This window comes from Pelodiscus sinensis, chromosome 1 (assembly GCF_049634645.1).
Source record: "Pelodiscus sinensis isolate JC-2024 chromosome 1, ASM4963464v1, whole genome shotgun sequence".
NCBI classification, from domain to species: Eukaryota; Metazoa; Chordata; order Testudines; family Trionychidae; genus Pelodiscus; species Pelodiscus sinensis.
This window is the reverse complement of record NC_134711.1, coordinates 119,638,391-119,651,926: the sequence shown is the minus strand read 5'-3', so window position 1 is coordinate 119,651,926 and position 13,536 is coordinate 119,638,391. Positions and strand designations below refer to the sequence as shown.

The 13,536-nt window shown below is 43.9% G+C and overlaps 1 protein-coding gene across 2 annotated transcripts in view; it reads left to right on the top strand.

The window, feature by feature from the left end:
- Positions 1-13,536, top strand: part of ITPR2 (inositol 1,4,5-trisphosphate receptor type 2) — a 319,703-nt gene that overhangs the window by 35,093 nt on the left and 271,074 nt on the right. For both annotated transcript variants that reach the window (XM_075898795.1, XM_075898803.1), the window contains exon 2: positions 11,743-11,813. In XM_075898795.1, the coding sequence (XP_075754910.1) occupies positions 11,743-11,813 (71 nt within the window). The remainder of the gene's footprint in view (positions 1-11,742; positions 11,814-13,536) is intronic.

Sequence of the window (13,536 nt, the reverse complement as noted above, 5' to 3'; positions counted from 1 at the left end):
TTGAAATTCCATCGACTACTCAACTAGTCAGTTAACTGCAACTTGATATCCTTAATTTACACCAAAAATCACAAAATAGATGCAGCGACATGGGGGTGAGGTAGGGGGGGGGCAGGCGGCACTGTGGAGCAGGTGTTAGGGAGAACCAGCTTTTAAGCAGGCTACCCCCAGCACTGGCTCCCGTCTCTCGCCCTTGCCCCCACCCGCAGCATCTGTAGGAGGCAGCAAAGGGGGGACAGGTGGGTCCACAGAGCTGGCATGTGTGGGGAGCCTGCTTGAAAGCCAACTCCCTGCACGTATTGGCTTCCGCCTGCTCTTCTCACCTCTGCGCTACTGCCCCTCTATTAGAGGAAGCAGCACGGGGCTGGGGGCAGGGCGGAGAGGGAGAGACAGGCGGATCCAGTGCTTGTGGAGAGACTGCTTAAAGCCAGTTCCTTACAGACACTGGCTCCCGCTCCCCCCCACCGTGCTGCCTCTGATATAGCATATAGTCAACAAGATTAACCAACAAGCGCAGACTTATTGGTGAATCATGTAGTTGACTACATGTCGACATCTTTTTTTACCCAGTTTTTTTGAGGCGTAAGATTATTACTCAGAATAAGTAAAAGTATCAAGCCTGAATCTATGCATATTTCTGGTAATTTTAATAGTAACATATTGTTTCTGATCCTTACTCATTTTGTTGACCTAACACAAAATAAGATGGAGTTATGATAGTTGAATCTTTGCTGAATTTTGTATTGTTAAAAGCAAAGAGTGGAGGTCAAATCTGTAACTTCAGAGATGATTTGACATATGAGATGTTTCTGCAATTCATGAAATAAATTGTCGTCATTTTCTTTTTTTTGTCTAATCTTTTCATGTCTCCTGTTTTTAGCAGCTTTATGTCTCCCAGAATATATATGTGTGTGTGTGTTTGTGTGTGTGTGTGTGTGTGTGTGTGTGTCAATAGTAGTTTTGATAAACTCCATGGTTGCAAAAAAATTCCTTGGCCCTTTCACATCATCCATAAGTAGAGCCCTGCAAATCTGTGGATATCCGTGTTAGAGCCGTAGGTACCTGCATCCGCAGATGTGAAAGTGGATATCTGTAGATGATTTTTGCAGATGCAGATAGAAAATTTGTCTCTGCATAGGGCTCTATCTGTAAGTTTCTTAAAGTGTCAGATACGTTTATTTTAAGGATGTGCCTACAGTCAACAAACGGGGCATAAATGGCCCTGTGCATTTTTGTAGTTCCCGAAAGAACGGCCACTTTCCCAGCAAGTATTTCTTACCCCCAGCCAACCTTCTCCTCTCCTGCTTAACCATTTCTGCTCTACGTACCACCCATCCTTGCCCTCTCACATATACCTCCTCACTTTTGCTGCCCCATATGCATATACTCTCACCCTAGTGTTCCTATACTCCTGCTGCTGCTTCAGACCCCACCTCTTTTAAAATTCCTCCCTTTGTATATCCCTGCTGAAAACCTCCCACTGCCCCATTTGCCACTTCTTTCTATAGAGAGATGGGGGATTTCACTCCTGGCGTGTGTCAGAATTCCAGGGGAAAAAGAGATGCATGGTGGGGCTGGGGTTGAAGATGGGGGCTGTTTGCTAGGAAATGAATAAGAAGGGTTATAATAAAGGCATTTGAAGCAATGAATGGTATTACAGCAGATGGAGCATTTCTCTTCATCTCTTCTCATAGTAAAATAATGGCAGGACATTCAGTGAACTTTTGAAAATGTAAAACTGCTAAAAGGAAATATTTTTTTCCACACTGTACAGTTAACTGGTGGGATTCATTGCCACACAATGTCATTCAGGTCAAGAGCTTAGTAGCATTCAAGGTAGCATTTGACATGTGAGCCATATCTATGCGGTACATTTCTGTGGCATAGTGACGTCAGTCCAGGCTGTGAAGAGATGTGAACTTAGATCAGTGTAGCTGCTGGCAAAAGCCTCCAATGTAGTTTTGCCAGTATAAGTTGTGCTCATGCGAGAAGCGCTTTGCCGATATGGTGTACCAGTATTTCTATATTAATAAAGTGCTCCTAGTGTAGACATGGCTACAGGTGGATAATGAGAACATCGAAAGTTATGTTAGGTTTGAAACAAATATTTGGGGGAGAGATTCTTCAGGGCATAAGCCAAGCACTCACTAATGATGGTTATGAAGGGACTTTCCCTGTGGGCAGGTTATTCTTTAACTGCCTGCTGCAGGGCTTTTTGAAACTTCATCTGAAGCATTTGGTACTGGCCATTGGTAAGACAAAATACTAGGCTAGATAGATGAGGGCTCTAATTCAGTATGGAAAATAAAGTAAATAAAATAAATGTTCCTACAAATCTCCACCACCTCCCTAAAGCCAAGGAAGGCAGAATGATTGGAAATGGAAGAGGAACTGGCCTAGACTTTCCTACCTTACAAATAGCAAGGAGCATGTTGTTTCTTCATTGAAAATAATTATTTATAGGCCTAAGTGTTCATCTTTGTGTAGCCTGTATTGTACACAGTAGTATGGGGTACAGGAAGGCAATAGATACCAATTGTACTGAAATTCACCACTTTCTCAAAAGAGTTTTCCGCTGAAATAAACAGGAAAACTTCTGTTGATTTCAGTGGGAGCAGGACTGGGAACCCGGATAAGAGATTCCCAATAATATTGTTGCTTTCAGAATCTAATTCCATAGTGGTCCAATGTTGTAACTGTTGTCTTCCAGAGCATGAGAGTATATTTTAAGCTGTAGTGTATTACTATGCAACGTAATGATTATAGTTAAAAATGGTTGTACAGCATTCATTCATAGGCATTGTACATTAAACCACAGACATTTATTATGTTCTAAGAGGACTTGCACAAATAAAAATCATGCCATAATCATGCAGAAAATTCCTTTTGTTTCCTTTAAGTATCCAACATGTGCAGAACTGAAATGGAATCATGTTGTACCTGCTATGTACGATGTTACAATATACAGTACAATGCAGTATTGTCCACTTCCAGTGAGCAAAAGATTAAAGCTATTAAGCTTTTTTAAGCTTGCCAAAACTTCTTTGATATAATTGCTAAAATGGTTGGTTTATAACTTAGGTCTTTATTTTAAACAGTGAGCTCCGTATATTGCATAATGTAGAGATCTAGTTCTCCCTATGTCAGGATTCTTAAATTTGTGATGCTTGCACTATAAAACAAAATTGCAAACACATGTGACCTTTTTTTAAAAAAAAAAATCAGATCATATGCCTGAAGGAGTTAAAAAGCTCTGACCCTGAAATAACAACCACACCTTCTATTGGTTCAGTCAGGCCTATTATTAACTTCATGCCTTTTAAATTAGTTTTTGCAAGTGCACAAAACACAATTTGTTAAACCCAATGCAACTATCTAACAAGTTTCAGAATCTTTTAGGAATAACAAGCCAGCAGATGCTTTTTTTTAATCTTTTTATTGATGAAATGTAGGCAGGGAATACTCATCCTTTGCTCACTAAGTGATGTAAGTTTGGGAAATATATATTTTGACTAAGGAGGCATGATCAGTATATTCATAATTCAATAAGCAAGTGAATTTACAGATAGGTGAACATTCTTTGGGACTAAAGATGTAGCAAAATTACCATATTTTGTGGACAAATTTGAACTTAGTCCAGGTTTTGTGTGGTATAAGATGTTTTGCAAGAGATGAAGCAGTCAGTGGTTAAAGCACTGGGCTGAGATTCATCCGATATGGTTTTATTTCTCAGCTGTGCTACAGACTTCTGTGTCACCTTGAGCTGGTCACTTAATCTTTTCATGCCTCAATGTCCCTTCTGTAAAATGGGTCTGATAACACTCTCTGTTTCCTACCCTGTATCTCTCCAGTCAGTTTAATCCCTAAGCCCATCATGACAAAGGACATTTTCTTTCTGTCTATGTATAGCACTTGTTGAGGCCCTGATTAGAAGTGGGGCCACTAGGCAATCTAATAAATAAAGGTCCCTGAGGTTTGGGATGGAAATCAATTATGCAAATGTGAACATATGGAAAAGACAAGCTAGGAGAAATGCCTCCCCCCCCCCCGCCCAGCTCCCGACCTCCCCTAGACACGCCTCTGCTGGGAGCTGGAACATCGGGCTGCAGGTTATGCCCAGGCTGGCCAAGGGCTTTGCAGACCCGGTGCCACATGGGCACTCGGGGAGCCCACAACCACACTGAGGCCCGGTATTTTTTTCCTGCAGCAGTTTGGGAAACACTGATCTAGAGGTTTTCTCTGCAGTCCCTCTATCTCCTTTCATGGATGCTGTACCATCCATTCTACGTACTTTTCTGTGGCCTCCATTAGCATATCCTCTTTGCATCTTAAAATCTGTAATATAGTTATCCTCACAACACCCCTGCAAGGAAGGAAAATCCTGCTATTCCCATTGTACAAATGGGGAACCAAGGTTCTGAAGAGCTTACAGTGTAAGTAGACAAGAGAGTTGGGGGGAGACTAAATGGGCTTGCTCAAGATTGAGTTAGAGCTGGAACCTGGGACTCAGGCTGGTTCCTTCATCATTTGACCATCTATTCTCTCCTTTCCCGGTTTGGGGAGGTTGAGGCACTTGAATCCATGTCTGGCATAGGTAGTGCTCAAGCATCTTCATTCCTGAGGACTGGGCCTCCCCGGCTAGGAGATCTAAAAGAGATTTCTGTTTTCAGAAATCATTCTATTAAAAACAGTTTGCATTATATTGGAATGGAGAGCTGCCTGCCTATTGTATCCTGTACACTATCAAACTAAAATTGCATTAAATGTGGGAATTGAGCTGCAGGACCAAGAGTAATGCATGTGTAATTGAGAAATCTTGTATGTAGCTTGAGGGCCAATTAATCCTTGGTGCAAATCCATTTACATTAGGGCTGATTGTGGTCACTAATTACTATAATATAACTTTATGGCATTTATCTCTATGCCTTCACAGAACATACAAAAGAAAGTGACTAATAGTAAGTTTACTTTTCTATTAAGTTTCAGTGCTTGGATTGCAAGAAGTGCCAACAGCCCCTTTAGCAAATGGCTAAAAAGGTGCTTGGCATCTGGTAAGAAGTACTCAGCACCTGCAGGATCTAGCCCTTAGCTGCATGTGTTATGGTGCTGTAATATAGTAATTACTCATTTAACACGTGCCCGCTTAACACATTTTCGCAATAGCACGATTTTATTTTTAGGGAACGTTTTTCAAATAACACGACTGTCCCCGAAATAACACGAAAATAATCAAGTGGGGGATTACTTCGCGCGGCAGTATAAGTTGGTGAAAACAGTGGTAATACACATGCACGGATGAATACATGTGGTCACAGCATTCCTCCGCTCGCTCACTCACGTGTTTGTTTGTGTTTTAACAAACCGCGGCGACATGTGTTGCTAGATATTTAATGCTGACGTTGCGAACCCATCTCCAACAAAAAATTGACTTTGCCACCACCATCTGAAACGTAACCCTCACCTTTTCCATTATTTTTAATGGGAAAATTGACATCGCATAGCACGTTTTCGCTTAGCACAAACATTTTCAGAAGCACATCTATAGTATTAAATGAGGAATTACTGTATGACTCTGTAACAGAGAAGGTAACATTCTCTCTGTAACTAAGGCAACAGTTGGGGGTCTTATGAGATGAGCATCCCTAAAATGATACCCCAAATCTTCTACTTATGGTGCTAGTTCTGAAAACCATGGAGAAAACTGTTGGATTAATTTTGAAACTAAAACATTTTGAAATGGCTTCTTTAAACATTTTTACAAATACAGTAGAACCTCAAAGTTACAAACACCTTAAGAATGGAGGTTGTTCAGAACTCTGAACAAAACAAATTAAACAGTGCTTTTAAAAGTTTACAACAAAACATTGACTTAATAGTGCATTGAAAAATTTCAATGCAGTATAAGAAAAATGCTGCTTTTAACCATAAGTGAGACAAGAAGAGAGAGAATTCCCATGCCTTATCAAATCTTTTAACTTTCCCACTTTTTTTTCCTAGTAGTTTACATTTAACATAGTGCTACATTGTATTTTCTTTATTTTTTGTCTCTGCTGCTGCCTGATTGTGGATTTCTGATTTTAAAGGAGAGGTGTGATTGACCAATCAGTTTGTAATGCTGAGTCTACTGTAGTCTAATGTTTCTGGGCTTCTGTTCTGAATTCACTTAATCCCACAACATTTGCACATAGGTAGATTTGGACATTGGCTCCTACAAGTCATTTAAAAGGACAGAGATAGTAGAATGTGTATAGAATAAACCATTATAAAGTTCCTCTCCCCCTTTATCAGTCAGTGAGCAGAGGAATCTAGTGATGGTCCTATGCTACAGCAGGAGACATTTTGCAGCAGAGGAGGCCTTAAACTCTGGGAGCTCCCTGCACTGCACGGGACGTGAACTAGCACACTAAAGATAAGCGTGGATGTTGCAGTGCCCGTGAAGACTTGATCTAGCCAGCCAAGCTCAGAACCAGTGGAGGCAAAGGGCGGGTTTCAGCTTGTGTGGCTAGCCCTAGCCTCCACTAGTGCTGAAACATCCCCACTGCTGTTCTGAGGCTAGGTCTACACTGGGGGGAGAAATGAGACTTACGATACACAACTCTAGCTAGAAGTCAACGCACATTAAATCAAATTTCTGCAGTGGCCCCACTGTGGGAGGTGGATAGGAGAAACTCTCTCATTGACTTTCCTCACTCCTTGTGATTTAGTTGAGTACCGGGGTCGACGAGGCACCATCAGCATTCCATTTAGTGGGTCCTTACTAGACCTGCTAAATCAAATCCTGGAACAATGATCACCTGGTAAGTATAGACTAGGCCTTAGTGGACTAGCTCAAGTCCCGCTAACATGAGTCTGACAGGCCTTTATAGGTTTTCAGTATGAGTACTCCTAACCAACGCAGCTATTAAAAGGAAATCTTTTAAGTGTAGTCTGGGCCCTACTGTCAAATTGCCCCTGCATCCTCACTGTCAATGCCACTCTAACCCTCTCCTTTCCCACCGTAATGTCCAAGAACTGTCAAAACAAAACAGTTTAAAATCTTCAGGTTTTTATTGGTTTTTATTTTTAAAGGTAGAAGTGCAGGTATTAATTATCAAAAGGAGAAGGAAAGAATTATGAATTCTACCAAGCCAACTGGTATTGCTTTGTCTTGTTCCTTCGCGAAGGAACAAATCAGCTACTGATAGAGTAGAAGAGTTTACTTAAATATGATTTTCCCGTGTAATTGTTTTAAATTATACTAGACTTCCTGAAGGGAGCTTGGGGTACTGTGAACAGCCTCTCCATCCACTTTGGAACCTCCCTTCAGGAAGTTGAAGGCTATCAAATCCCCCGTCACTTTTTTTTGCAGACTAAACAAACCCAAATCCCTCAGTCTCTCCTCATAGATCATGCACTCCAGCCCCCTAATCATTTTGGTTGCCCTCTGCTGGACCCTCTTCAACGTGTCCACATCCTTTCTATAGTGGGGGGCCCAGAACCAGACACAATATTCTAGATGGGGTCTCACTAGAGCCGAATAAAGGGGAATAATCACTTCTCTGGATCTGTTGGCACTGATCCTCCTAATGCACCACAATATGCCATTAGCCGCCTTGGCTACAAGGGCACACTGTTGACTCATATCCAGCTTCTCATGCACTGTAATCTGCAGGTCCTTTTCTGCAGAACTGCTACTTAGCCATTCGGTCCCCATCCTGTAACAATGCTTGGGATTCTTCTGTCCCAAGTGCAGGACTCCACACTTGTCCTTGTTGAACCTCATCAGATTTCTTTTGGCCCAATCCTCTAATCTGTCCAGGTCACTCTAGACCCTATCTCTGCCCTCCAGCATATCTACTTCTCCTCCTAGCTTAGTGTCATCTGCAAACTTGCTGAGGGTGCAATTCATCCCCTCATCCAGGTCATTAATAAAGATGTTGAACAAAACCGGTCCAAGAACAGATCCTTGGGGCACTCCGCTAGAAACCGACCGCCATCCTGACATCGTTCATCACTACCCGTTGAGCCCAACAGTCTAGCCAGAGAGGTCCCTGCCAAAGCATTCTCCACTGCAGTGCCTGTGGAGAGAGCCTGATAGCGGTTATTTACCAGTCTACAGGGATGGAGGATACCTGAGTTGGCCTCCTTCTTCTTCTAGAGGTTACATGCTGCCAGTTCTCTTCTTTATCCTGTAGTGCCCTGACTGGCCCTTCAGCCTGCTGTGCCTGCAGGATTACATGCTGCCTTCTGTCGAGGCAGCTTTGTCCTCTCTGATAGAACGTAGGGGCAATACTTGGCCCTCAAGTCCTCTAATTTTTTCTTCCAAAATGGTGACCAGCTTGCACTTAGTGCAGATGAAATCCCTTCTGGGAGGAAGACAAACATGGCACATGCTGTGCAGATAACAGCAGACCTATCCCCATCCGTACCTGGCTTCCTTCTGAGAGATTCCTCAGTTATTAAATGCGTCCTTGAAGGGCAGGAGTGTAGTGAGAAGATTTTAAAGAACGGCGAGTGTATCTCACCCCCTTCCCACTCCCCTTCTGAACTCCTTCTCCAAACTCCCTGTTAAAAGTCCCTGTTCACAAGCTCCCTGGTCACTGACTCACTCGTTTATAAAGCCCTGGACTGCCTGATAGTCTCTCCTGCTGATTAAGGCTCAACCAATGAGCAGAGGCATCTAGATTTCAAACCCTGATTAGAAGCTCCGCTTCCACCTGCCGGCCACAGCACTCACTCCATGAGGGGTGGGGGGAGAAGAAGGGGGGATAAACCCACCCCAAACACAAGCTCAGCCCACAGCAAGAAAACCCCAAACACAAACACACAGTACAGACAGCCACTTCCCTCAAGGCTCCTGTATTAGCTTCCTCCTTTATCTGGAGAACTCTCTCTCTCCAAACTCCCTGTTTAACAGCCCCTGTTAGCAAGCTCTCTGGTTGCTGACTCACTCCTTTATAAAGATGGTTTAAAGCAACTTAAATTCAGAGAAGTGGCTGACTGGACAAATAAGGGGCTGCAGGTTTCTGGCCACTGAGAGCTCTTGCATATATGTGTAATCCTTCCACTGGGTAGGCCTGGCAGCAACCAGGGCTGGGTTCAATATCTCGGGTTCCATCTCACACAGAACCAGCTTGAGCCCCCACCCAGTAGCCTGGGAAATTCACATACCCCGGGTACCTCTGAGAGCCTGCCCAGTGTGAAGAGGCACTACAGAATTATTATAGCTTTTAAAAAGACTCCTGTTTATTTTGAAAAGCTGATGTTTTAACTCTATATTTTACAAGTCATTCCTATTGTTTTAAAAATGCCTTGCGGCTAATTCTGTGAGAGACTCATTCAGTTTCTCGTCACAGATCTGGATTCCGTCCCTATTACAATGTACAAGGCAATATGGTTGGGTAGTTAAGCAGGTGTGAATAGTGTCTATTGGTTTTGGACAAATAATATTTGAGGGTATTCTGCACCGCAACAATACACATTCTGCCCACAGTATTTTACATTTCTGCAAATTTCCTTTGCCAAATGGGGAGAGTCCAGCATTGGGGAGCACAGGCCACTGGCTGCAAAGAGGTGACACTCTGCATCTCTCCCTCCCTCCGGAACACAGATGCAGCAGTGGGGCTGTCTCAGCAATACCCTGTGGCTTTGCCTCTTGCAGCCAGCTGCACCAGGTGTGGGCAAGCAGGCTCAGCCTGGCAGGATCCAAGTGTGGAGAGTGAGTGTGTAGGGGAATCCAGGTGTGACTTGAGAGAGTTGTGTGTGCTGCACTGTGGGGGGTCTGGGTGTGAAGGGATCTGGATGCACAGGAGCTTGTTGAGGGAGGCACTGGATGCAGTGAATGAGACTCTGCAGGGGATACAGGTGAAGGTGGTTGGGGCTTAGAGTCTGTGTGTGGAGAGGTCAATGAGGGGGTCCAGATGCTGTGAGAACGGGTCTCTAGAGAGTAGTAATTAGTGGTTAGAGTGTAGCCGAATACCGTTTTTAACTGGTAAGCTCATGCTTATTGGTTACACTCAGGTGGCTTCCAGGGAGGTGGTTTTGCTGAGGCTGGGAGATGGGTGGGCAAGAGCTGCCAGCTCCTCCCTGGGAGCCAGGCCTGCAGGGGCTGGTGGCTCTGCTCCTGGGGATGCTTCACTGAGGGTGCTTGCAGTGTGTGTAACCGCTAAGACATTTAGTGGATGCATGGTTACCGTATTAAACTAATTTTAACACCCCTAGTAGTAATCCAGGTGCAACTGGTTAGGGCACAGTGGGGTGAAGATCCAAGGTTGGGTAGTTCATTGACGTGGTGCAGGGGAAGTGGGACTTGGAAGGAGGATGTAGGTATGAGGGGGTCAGGATGCATGAGAATTGGGCAGATGGCTGAGCCACTCTTTGTATAGGGATCCCTTCCCCTGCAGCTGAGGAGCAGTGGATGAAGGAAGCTGGGGGAAGAGAGTTTTTTGCAGAGCTTCCTGCGTCTGTAGGAGAAATTTGGGCTTGGATCTGGGGAAGAGGAAATCCAGTCTTCCTCAGCCCAGTTGGGACTAGTAATTGAGTCCAGCATGGAGTAAAAGTCACCAGCTGGGTCTACCCCAGTCCCACCGCCTCTCCCACAGCAATTTACCTCTCTGCTGGCTGCCTTGGGCACCCAAAACATATTGCTGGGGAGGGTGGCATGCCACTCTTGTGGCTTCTCTTTGCTTTCTCCACAAAGTGTCATTTTTATGCTGAGAAGCGAAGACACCTATGGTGGACATGAATTCTCTGCATGCTCAGTGGTGCAAAATTCCCCTAGGAGTAAAATAATGGATTCTCATTTGTATGACACCTCCATTTAGGTGCTCTCACTGTGATAATCTAGTATGGGTACGCCCTCTACCCTGCTTCTAGTGGTTGGTCTATCAGCCATTCTTGAGTTGGTTGTCATTTGGCCTTTAAATAGGTACAGCCTGCAGGTTACATGAAACATTGTGCTAGAAACTGTTACTTTTGTAAAGGGCTGTCAACAGTCATTTCACTATCCTGTGAGTTGATTGGAAGAAAGCTTCTTCGTCACTTCCTCTGTGAGCATTTGGAAGAAGTATTGGGCAGCAACAAGTTGCCACAATGCATACGTCTGTCATTAAACTGAGCCTCCTGGATGAACTCCTGTGTCAGCAAGGAGCCCCACTGCAGTTGCTGACTCCAAAGATGTAGAGATTGGCTTGCATGGAGCTGCTTGCAGAAGTGAGGCCAAGGTTAGCACGTTGGAATGGGGCACTTTAAATCCTTTTCTTCATGCTGCAAACATAGGGGCCTCAGCCTGCCTCTTCAAGGCTAATCCAGAGCCCAGTGAAATCAGTGGGAATCTTCCTATAGACTTCAGTGTGCTTTGGATTCACCTTGGGAGCTCGTCTATGAGAATCTGAGAGCTGCTCTGAGAGAGACTGTTTATTATTCAGGGTTAATGTACCATTGCAAATGAAAGTTAAGAATTTTGCACATATCAACATGCACATTGCACTGAAAGGGACTTTAACCTGCTGTAAATGAAGTGGGAACTGAAATAGCTGATTTGAATGAGTGCCATAAAAGAAACCCTCTTATACCCAGGGAGTGCACTGATATTTTTCTTCATTGTGCTGACGTAGAAGAGGTTGTGTGGTGTTTTCCATGTTATTGACTTGAAATGGTAATGTGAGAACCCTGTTACCTTAGGTGTTGTATGCACATTTGTGTAGACGTAGCCATAACAATATTAAATCAAAATAACAATATTAAACATGTTTGTTTTTCTAGGTTAGTGGATGACAGATGTGTGGTGCAGCCAGATGCAGGTGACCTTGCCAACCCCCCGAAGAAGTTCAGAGGTAATTATCTATCTGAGAACCTGAGGGTAGCTTTTATTTCACACATTGGGGCTACTGCTGAATCTGTAGTTTATGAAACTTACTCACATTCTCCTCTCTTGAGCAAAGATTTGCATTCCTGTACAATGGAAGTCTCCAAAATTGCCTATAAGACTAGGCCACCGACTCCTGAAGTTGGAGTATAAATGAAAAATGTACAAAACAGAAAGGTAGAGAACATTAGCAGTTGGAAAACATGGGGAGAAGTGTTAATTTTTCATTTAAATTGCAAAAATGAACCATGGATATTCACATTTCAGATGCAAATAGCTGGGGATATCTGCGGATTTGCAGAGTTCCAAAAACAAAGCCCCTAATATCGTGATTGTCCCAATGATTAGGATGGTTTTATATTGGGGCACCTGCCTACCTTACTCTGTCCTGTTCCCTTCCTAACCCACAACCAAGACTCCTGCCTCATTTTTCTACCCCTCTCTCCTCTCCAATCTCTCCTCCCAGATGCTGCCCCCATCCTCTTTTATTCTTCCCCTCACTGGCTTTTGTGAACCATTACTGTTTCAGATTCCCTTCTGGCAATGTTCCCCTGCTCCCTCTACTTCCTCCCCCTTTTGGCTCCTACAGCTGCCCCCACCCCCCATTTTTCACCCCCTGCATTCTAAGTTAGCTGTTTCTTCCTGCCTGGGCCCAGCAGGAGGGAGCATTGAAAGCACAGGAGAGTCTCCTGCTCTCAGTTCCAGTACTTGGCAACCACAGCGATCTGCAGCCATCCCTAGGATGAAATGTGCTCAGTGGCTGTGCAAGGATGGCGTATGTGGAGCCTGATAAGCCCGAGGAGCTGAGAGAGGCCTGTGTATGCTCCCAGAAGAGGGAATCTTTGCCCGGTGAAGACAAAATGTAGCCACCGAGCTCTTATATCTCTTCTGAACATGTGCAACCACATGTTTCTTCCCAACCTCATTCTCATACATGGCTGAACCATTTTAACAGAAGCTTAAAGTAAATAACTAAATCAACCTTCAGCAGACACTTGACATGAAAACTTAAGTCTTAAGGGTTAAATTTTTGGCAAAGTTACAAGCAACTGACAACAGGGTCTAATCACATGACGTGTTGGGCAACTTGAACTGCAAGTAGTGCTGCTTGCACTGGCTGCACTGTTGTCATGGGATGGATTTTTAAGAGACAAGGAAGCATGAGAGAGGCATGTTTCTAATCGAAAGTATCATGGGGGACCGTGATGGTTTCTCAGTGATGGCTACTCAGTTTTGCTCAGTTTGCAGTTAACAAGTTGTGTCTTTCTGTCTTCCTGTAAGTGCTTCTCCAGTGGAGTTAGCACAGATCAAAGCTGAGTACTGAGCTAGAGGCCTGAGTTGAAAACACATCTCAAAATAGTGTACTGTTTCATGTGTGCGCGTGTTTTTACTTTCTCTTTTAAAGTGGGTGGTAGCTGGCTGCATTATGTTTCTGTTTGAGATCACCTTGGGTTCATTATTGTTCAGTTAAACAAAGCTGTGGTTGCCTTTCCTTTTGGGGCTATTTAAAGACACCATGTGCCAAATCTGCTCTCAGTCACAGCAGTGTGAAGCGGGAGTAAATCCACTGACCTCAGTGGAGTATCTCTAGACTCACACCAGCATGAATGAGATCAGGATTTGGTCTTGCCCCTACAGGAGTTTCCTGTAGTCTGTTGTCTAGTTAAGAGTGCTTTTAGTAACTTGCGGTA